The following is a 9,084-nucleotide window of genomic DNA, read 5'->3' as shown; positions in this document are numbered from 1 at the left end:
TTTATTTTCCAAAGTAGTTTTTATACCTTAAGTTATGCATAGAGGATAATGGGGGAAGGGGTAGAGTCATGCAGTAAGCCAGGCTTTCTTCCTGCAAACTTATCATATGCAAAAGTTTAGGTGATTCACATCATCTTCTGGCCCAGAGGCCTGTTAACATTTTAAGACCCTTTCTTCAGAAAACTTATTTTTCTCTAAAGGTGATTAGCCAAGCGCCACCCTCCAAAAGCATTAGATACAGTTGCATTCCTACAGAGCAAAGGTGTGGTGGGCTATAACAAGAAAAAGAATTAACTCAAGGGTCCCAGGTTACAAACATTAAAGCTACTATTTACACCAATTATATTAATCAATACACTGCTAGGGACACAGCAGGTAAGGGATATGGAGACTTAGCAGCAAACATTGGCCCAACAAGTGAAAAACCCTTCACCAATACAATTTCTAATCAATCTTTTAACTGCTCAAAGGAATCTGTGTTTAGACAGTTTAGAACATCTCATGCCGCTCACAGTTGGGAGGCTCTGAGCAATCACATGTGGCCGGAAAAACCTATTCAGGCAAGCTAGAGGACTTCCAAACAAGTTTGTAGGTTGAAACACTATCACACCCAGGAACTTTATTAACTGGAGCTATAAGTTAACTCTTTTTTTCAGAGAGAGGTAGTGGGGGACAGCCCCCCATAAAGTCAGAGGTGTAGGTGAGAGCAGAAAGTAGGCAGACTCTGGTTTTGGGGGTAGATGCTCTAGAATTTCCAGGGGGACTCCTGAGGCTCGATCCCGCCTTTGCGTATGCCGAGCCTCCTTCCTCATGACCTTTGCCACGGGCGGAGTGCCTCACGCTGGCTCCTGGCAGTGATAGAATTCTAGTTGAGCTATTCCAGATCCTGAAAGATGATGCTGTGGAAAGTGCTGCACTCAATATGCAATATGCCGGCTCCCGGCAGTTCTCACCTGGAGAATCCCAGGGATCGGGGAGCCTGGTGGGCTGCCATCTATGGGGTCACACAGAGTCAGACAGGACTGAAGCGACTTAGCACCAGCAGCAGCAATGATATATATGGGAAAATAAATTAAAAAGAGCAGATTATATGTTTATGTCTGGCTAATTCACTTTATTATACACCTGAAACTAACACAACTTTGTAAATCAACTATACTCCAATAAAAATCATAAAAATAAAGGAGTCCTCTTTGTACAGTGACAGAAGGAACTGTGTGAGGAGTTGAGAAGTAACTGACTTTATTCCTCTTCTTCCTCATTTAGCTTTGGATCTCGGGGAGGTTGGCCTGGTCCTGTCTCTCACTCTCACACTCACGGGGCTGTTCCAGTGGTGCGTCAGGCAAAGTGCCGAAGTGGAGAACATGGTGATGTTTATCTTTCTGTTCTTAGCCTTTTCAGGTCTCCTTGCTGTTACGTGGCATAAAAACAATTCTTATGTAAAATAATAAAACCATTACTTTTACATCATTTTACAAAGTTTTTAACATTCTCCTCCATCAGCTTAAGGGCTTCCCTGGTGGCTCAAATAGTAAAGAATCTGCCTGCAATGCAGGAGCCACAGGAGACTCAGGTTCGATTGCTGAGTTGGGAAGATCCGCTGGAGAAGGGAATGGCTACCCACTCTAGTATTCTTGCCTGGAGAATCCCCATGGACAGAGAAGCCTGGCAGGCTACAGTTCATGGTGTTACAAAAAGTTGAACATGGCTGGGCGACTCTCACTTTCTATCTGCTTAAAGTTAATGTAAAATAATAATTATATATATATATATATATATATATATATATATATTTCTCAGTTATATGTATGCCATGTCAGAAGGTTTTACATTCCTCACAAACTGTCTTCAAATACAATAAATGTTTCTGTAGGAGGGAGGTTCTGAAATTCTGAAGACAATATAAGCTAATTTCTCAGCAGCTTGTTTATATTTCTTTTTGAATGGGTAATTCCTTATTTTTGGTAAAAGAAAAGAAGCCAGTGTTTTGAGGTTTATTTAATATAGCATCCACAAAGGACAGAAGTAGGAGTCTGATTGCACATGCTAAGACCTGAGATATTCTGAATCATAGAAAAGCAAATATGAAGATATAAAAGCAGAATATTTCATTTATAATCTGTGAACATCCATAAACAAGACCCTCTGACACTAATTCATGTGATGTCATATGCGTTTCAGATGATTTCAGTATAAAGGGGGATTGAATATGCAGACCTTGAGAAAGAAGCACCCTGGGAACTTGAGTATCGTCCACCACCATCCTGGCCTCATGGAGGACGCATTAAGTTTGATTATATTAACTTCAGATACAGCTCATATGGGCCTCTGGTATTGAGGAACCTGGGACCACTCATTCTCTCAGGACAAAAGGTTAGTTTAAGCCATTTGCCTCTTTAAATCCAGCTAAAGATTTAGCACCACATCTGCTCTTGGCTTCCTTGTCTGTGTCAGGGGGACTCTGTTCCTAATGGATGCAGATTAGATCAGTGACATTGTAGGTGAATCTTCTTGGAAACCGACCATGAAATGGAGATACCAGCATTTTTTTCTGTGTGTTGTGAAGTCGCTCATGGTAGTTGACGGGCCCTGGCTCCATCTTAACCTGACCCAGGACACTATATATCACACCTGATTATTCATACACAGTCTTGGATGTCAGCGTTATCTTCCTGGCCCTAACTCTCCAATATCTCATTCCTTTCCATCTTTTCTTGTTTGTATTTCTGAAATCTCCTCCTCCTCCTATGGTACCCTCTGATTGCAGCCTCCTTCTCTGTCCCTTAGCCCTTCCTATAGCCTTGTCCTCCACTCATCCACACTGAGTTGCCATCCCCCTGTCCTCCCCCCACATACTGATTTTTTCTTTAGAACAGATCTGATCCTTACTGGGCTAGGTAAGCTGCTGCTGGAACCAGAGCATAGTCTCAAGTCCACTCCCACAGGGGCCATGGGGCAACCTTGTGTCCAGCAGAGAAAAGCCTGAATAATGACCCAGTCATGAGTGAGGAACCAGGGCCTCAGATGGAGGCAAGGTCTAGAGACTGGCTCAAAGTCAAAAGCAAATGGAAGGGAGCAGAGAAGATCTGTGTGGGAGATGGCAGAGAGGCTTGTGACCTGGGCCTGCCAGCATCCATGTTTGCTGGTGATGTTCCTTCCACACTCAGCTTGAGGCCCTCAGCTGGGACCAGGAAAGAGTTTTGAAGAAGAGACTAAACCAGAACAGACAAGGTGGTAAGAAGCTCTTCCCCATCTTCTTCTGCAACCAGTATGTCTTCTGACTTACACACATGCCCCCCTGCACTCGGATTGTGTGTAGGTTCTCTCAAAGCCACGTCCTCCCTGTACCCAGTGCACACGCTGGTCAACTACATCAGAAACCCTTCCCCTCCCTCATCTGGATGGTGAAAATCTTGTTTTCTGAGTCAACTCTAATAAATCTCTGAGACCCTCAGTTCTTCCTTCAGTTCAGTTCAGTTTAGTCGCTCAGTCTTGTCTGACTCTTTGCGACCCCATGAATTGCAGCACAGCAGGCCTCCCTGTCCATCACCAAATCACGGAGTTCACCCAAACTCATGTCCATCGAATTGGTAATGCCATCCAGCCATCTCATTCTCTGTTTCCCCCTTCTCCTCCTGCCCTCAATCCCTCCCAGCATCAGAGTCTTTTCCAATGAGACAACTCTTCGCATGAGGTGGCCAAAGTACTGCAGTTTCAGCTTTAGCATCATTCCTTCCAAAGAAATTCCAGGGCTAATCTCCTTCAGAACGGACTGATTGGATCTCCTTGCAGTCCAAGGGACTCTCAAGAGTCTTCTCCAACACCACAGTTCAAAAGCATCAATTCTTCCGTGCTCAGCTTTTTTCACAGTCCAACTCTCACATCCATACATGACCACTGGCAAAACCATAGCCTTGACTAGACGGATCTTTGTTGACAAAGTAATGTCTCTGCTTTTTAATATGCTGTCTAGGTTGGTCATAAATTTCCTTCCAAGGAGTAAGCGTCTTTTACTTTCATGGCTGCAGGCACCATCTGCAATGATTTTGGAGCCCCCCCAAAATAAAGTCTGACACTGTTTCCACTGTTTCCCCATCTATTTCCCATGAAGAGATGGGACCAGATGCCATGATCTTAGTTTTCTGAATGTTGAGCTTTAAGCCAACTTTTTCACTCTCCTCTTTCACTTTCATCAAGAGGCTCTTTAGTTCCTCTTCACTTTCTGCCATAAGGGTGATGTCATCTGTGTATCTGAGGTTATTGATATTTCTCCCGGCAATCTTGATTCCAGCTTGGGCTTCCTCCAGCCCAGCGTTTCTCATGATGTACTCTGCATAGAAGTTAAATAAGCAGGGTGACAATATACAGCCTTGACATATTCATTTTTCTATTTGGAACCGGTCTGTTGATCCATGTCCAATTCTAACTGTTGCTTTCTGACCTGCATATAGGTTTCTCAAGAGGCAGGTCAGGTGGTCTGGTATTCCTATCTCTTTCAGAATTTCCCACAGTTGATTGTGATCCACACAGTAAAAGGTTTTGGCATAGTCAATAAAGCAGAAATATATGTTTTTCTGGAACTCTTGCTTTTTCAATGATCCAGTGGATGTTGGCAGTTTGATCTCTGGTTCCTCTGCCTTTTCTAAAACCAGCTTGTACATATGGATGTTCACGGGTCACGTTTTGCTGAAGCCTGGTTTGGAGAATTTTAAGCATTACTTTACTAGTGTGTGTGATTAGTGCAATTGTGCAGTAGTTTGAGCATTCTCTGGCATTGCCTTTCTTTGGGATTGGAATGAAAACTGACTTTTTCCAGTCCTGTGGCCCCTGCTGAGTTTTCCAAATTTGCTGGCATATTGACTTTCACAGCATCATCTTCCAGGATTTGAAATAGCTCAACTGGAATTCCATCACCTCCACTAGCTTTGTTCGTAGTGATGCTTTCTAAGGCCCATTGACTTCACATTCCAGGATATCTGGCTCTAGGTCAGTGATCACACCAACGTAATTATCTGGGTTGTGAAGCTCTTTTTTGTAAAATTTTCGTATGTATTCTTGCCACCTCTTCTTAATATCTTCTGCTTCTGTTAGGTCCATACCATTTCTGTCCCTTATCAAGCCCATCTTTGCATGAAATGTTCCCTTGGTATCTCTAATTTTCTTGAAGTGATCTCTAGTCTTTCCCATTCTGTTGTTTTCCTCTATTTCTTTGCATTGATCACTGAGGACGGCTTTCTTATCTCTCCTTGCTGTTCTTTGGAACTCTGCATTCAGATTCTTTTATCTTTCCTTTTTTCCTTTGCTTTTCACTTCTCTTCTTTTCACTGCTATTTGTAAGGCCTCCTCAGACAGTCATTTTATTCTTTTGCATTTCTTTTCCATGGGGATGGTCTTGATCCCTGTCTCCTGTACAATGTCATGAACCTCATTCCATAGTTCATCAAGCACTCTATCAGATCTAGTCCCTTAAATCTATTTCTCACTTCTACTGTATAATTATAAGGGATTTTATTTAGGTCATACCTGAATGGTCTAGTGGTTTTCCCTACTTTCTTCAATTTAAGTCTGAATTTGGCAATAAGGAGTTCATGATCTGAGCCACAGTCTGCTCCTGGTCTTGTTTTTGCTGGCTGTATAGAGCTTCTCCATCTTTGGCTGCAAAGAGTATAATCAATCTGATTTTGGTGTTGACTATCTGGTGATGTCCATGTGTAGAGTCTTCTCTTGTGTTGTTAGAAGAAGGTGTTTGCTATGATCAGTGCGTTCTCTTGGCAAAACGCTATTAGCCTTTTCCCTGCTTCATTCCATATTTCAATAACATTTGCCTGTTATTCCGGGTGTTTCTTGACTTCCTACTTTTGCATTCCAGTCCCCTATAATGAAAAGGACATCTTTTTTGGGTGTTAGTTCTAAACGGTCTTGTAGGTCTTCATAGAACTGTTCAACTTCAGCTTCTTCAGTGTTACTGTTTGGGGCATAGCCTTGGATTACCGTTATATTGAATGGTTTGCCTTGGAAACGAACAGAGATCATTCTGTCATTTTTGAGTTTGCATCCAAGTACTGCATTTTGGACTCTTTTTTGACCATTATGGCTACTCCATTTCTTCTAAGGGATTTCTGCCCACAGTAGTAGATATAATGGTCATTTCAGTTAAATTCACCCATTGCAGTCCATTTTAGTTTGCTGATTCCTAGAATCTCCACGTTCACTCTTGCCATCTCCTCTTTGACCACTTCCACTTTGCCTTGATTCATGGACCTGACATTCCATGTTCCTATGCAATATTGCTCTTTACAGCATTGGACCTTGCTTCTATCACCAGTCACATCCACAACTGGGTATTGTCTTTGCTTTGGCTCCATCCCTTCATTCTTTCTGGAGTTACTTCTCCACTGATCTCCAGTAGCATGTTAGGCACAACCGATCTGGGGAGTTCCTCTTTCAGTATCCTATCATTTTGCCTTTTCATACTGTTCATGGGGTTCTCAAGTCAGGAATACTGAGGTGGTTTGCCATTCCCTTCTCCAGTGGACCACATTCTGTCAGACCTCTTTACCATGTCCCACCTGTCCTGGGTGGCCCCACATGGCATGGCTCAATTTCACTGAGTTAGACAAGGCTGTGGTCCATGTGATCAGATTGGCTAGTTTTCTGTGATTATGTTTTCAGTGTGTCTGCCTTCTGATGCCCTCTCGCAATACCTACTGTCTTACTTGGGTTTTTCTTACCTTGGACGTGGGGTATCTCTTCATGGCTGCTCCAGCAAAGTGCAGCTGCTGCTCCGTACCTTGGATGAGGGGTATCTCCTCAGGGCCGGCACTCCTGATCTTAAACGTGGAGTAGCTCCTCTCGGCCCTTTTGTTCCCACGCAGCCACCACTCCTTGAACGTTGAGTTGCTCCTCTTGGCCACCGCCCCTGACCTCAGAGTGGGGTAGCTCCTCTCTTAGTGTCTTATATATTCTTTTAAGATAGGATTTATGTTACACCTATGTTCATAGCAGCCAAAAGTTGGAAGGAACTAAATCCTTACAATTCAGCCTTAAAAAGGAAGAAAATTCTGACCTATGGATAAACCTTGATGACATCCTGCTGAATTAAAGAAGCCAGACACAAAAGGGATGAATACTCTGATTTCATTTATGTGAGGTTCCTAGAGTAGTCAAAGTCAAGAAGACTGGAAGTAGGATGGTGGTCTCCAGGGACTGGGGGAGGGGAAGTTGTTTCTTTAATGGGTTTAGAATTTCAGTTTTAGAGGCAGGAAAAAAACAAATATCAAGCTTGGTTGCACAGCAATGTGAATGTACTGAACACCAAACTGTCCCCTTAAAAATAGTTAGGTAAAATTTTTGTTTGTGAATTTATCATAATTAAGAGAAAACATAGCACCTTTGACATGCTTTGTAACTTGGGATCTGTATCTCATAGTACTTTGAGACTTTTTAAAATCAGGGAGCATATTGTTTTCAGAATGTGGCATTCTACAGGGCACAGAGAAGGTGTTGAGGGACTGCTGGTTGTGAGGGTGAGTGAGTTACATAGGTGCGAGCAAGCAGGAACCAGCACACACGCACACACACACACATGACAACTCCATAAATAACTGAAAAAACTGATCTTTAAAACTCTTACCACCTCAGATCCATCTAATGGCTGTAGCTGTAATTTAATGAATGAAACCCTTGTAACATGAAAGAATATTCAACTTAATGCCGAATGCTACCTAGGGAGCAGTTTCAGTTAATCACAGGGCAATAGCTCCTTCCTAATTATTTCCAGTTTCATTGTAGGTCAGGAAAAAGGTGAAGTGCTGTGTCAGGAAAACATTAAACACAGCTCTTGATACAATCTTGTCCCTCAGAGCACTATAGGTGATGTTTACTTACTCTCAGACAATGTGTCTGTTAGATTTGTAAATGTAATTCTGTTAACCTACACTTGTCTTAAATTTTCCCCAAAGTTATAAAATGTGAATTATCTAAGAAACCCTGTAGTACAACTTAGAAACATAACAGATTCTTATTTCTCCTTCTTAAGACCTACAAATTATAGGATTACTGAGATTCTAAAATGTTTGAGGGAAAAGTGAATTTGGAGACTGAATTAATAACTGCAGTAAGTTGACTTTTGATCTGTAGCTTGGTCCATTCTCAGTATCACTGTTAGCTTCATTTATGTGTTTGGAAATGATACCCGGGCAGTGTGTTCATAAAATGATTTCACCCCACCTGTGTAGATCCCAGGTTCCCTCTCCTGCTCACCTGTCCCAGCCCCAGTCACTCCAGGACACCCCTTTGGTGTTGGATTTGATTGAGAGAGGGGACATGAGAGTGAACCAGCCCAGCAGAAGTGGGGCTTTGTTTTCTTTCCCTCATTTCCTCTTCTGTCCCGATTTCTAGAAGTTAGAGTCAATAGAAAAATATAGTAGGTACTATGCAGGATTTTAATCACAAAAGAAATAGCAAGTGAAAATAAAGAACCAGGACTCCCCTGGAAGTGCAGTGGATAAGAATTCACCTGGGGTGCAGGAAACACTGGTTCAATCCCTGGTCTGGGAAGATTCCACATGCCGCAGAGCAGCTAAGCCCGGCACCACAACTACTGAGCCCATGTGCCATAACTACTGAAGTCTTTGCTCAGCAACAATAGAAGCCCCCTCAGTGAGAAGCCCGTGCACTGCAACAGGGAGTAGCCCCCACTCATCACAACTAGAGACAGCTCGTGCAAAGCAATCAAGACCCAGCACAGCCAAAAAAAATCAGCATGAGGTAAATAGCACCCTAGACTTCCTGGAGAGTCTGAAAATGGGCTGCATTTTTCATTTAGATGATTTTGTGGTTGATTTGATCATTTTAGACAGTTCTGAGCAATAAAGTATTTTCTAGCTCTTGAAGTAGATCGATTACTCTTTGTTTTTGCTTATGGCTATTATTTGGATGATACATTTTTACAGATGCTTAGTAGACTGTGCTATAATGTGCAAAAATATTAGTTTCTTACTTTTTTCCCCGCTTTTTACATATTTTCTTAAAAACCACTCCCCTCACTCCCAGATTGTCCCCCTTCTCCCACCGGCTTCCTAA

General features: G+C 42.5%; 2 protein-coding genes across 6 annotated transcripts in view; both read left to right on the top strand.

Moving 5' to 3' along the window:
* The window catches only part of LOC102413807 (ATP-binding cassette sub-family C member 4), a 500,000-nt gene that overhangs the window by 108,669 nt on the left and 382,247 nt on the right, over positions 1-9,084 (top strand). For 2 of the 5 annotated variants that reach the window (XM_045162451.1, XM_045162448.1), the window contains one exon: positions 1,267-1,470. The exons of 1 other annotated variant lie outside the window; for it this stretch is intronic. In XM_045162451.1, the coding sequence (XP_045018386.1) occupies positions 1,267-1,448 (182 nt within the window). In that variant the 3' untranslated portion in view covers positions 1,449-1,470. Of the gene's footprint in view, positions 1-1,266; positions 1,471-2,181; positions 2,223-9,084 lie in introns of those variants that run through there. 2 more of the 5 variants (XM_045162449.1, XM_045162450.1) reach the window with 2 other exon arrangements.
* LOC123464831 (ATP-binding cassette sub-family C member 4-like) overlaps positions 1-9,084 on the top strand; it is an 891,549-nt gene that overhangs the window by 827,124 nt on the left and 55,341 nt on the right. The window lies entirely within an intron of this gene.

This window comes from Bubalus bubalis, chromosome 13 (assembly GCF_019923935.1).
Source record: "Bubalus bubalis isolate 160015118507 breed Murrah chromosome 13, NDDB_SH_1, whole genome shotgun sequence".
NCBI classification, from domain to species: Eukaryota; Metazoa; Chordata; class Mammalia; order Artiodactyla; family Bovidae; genus Bubalus; species Bubalus bubalis.
Note: the sequence above shows the minus strand (reverse complement) of the source record. Positions and strands in the feature narration are given on the sequence as shown.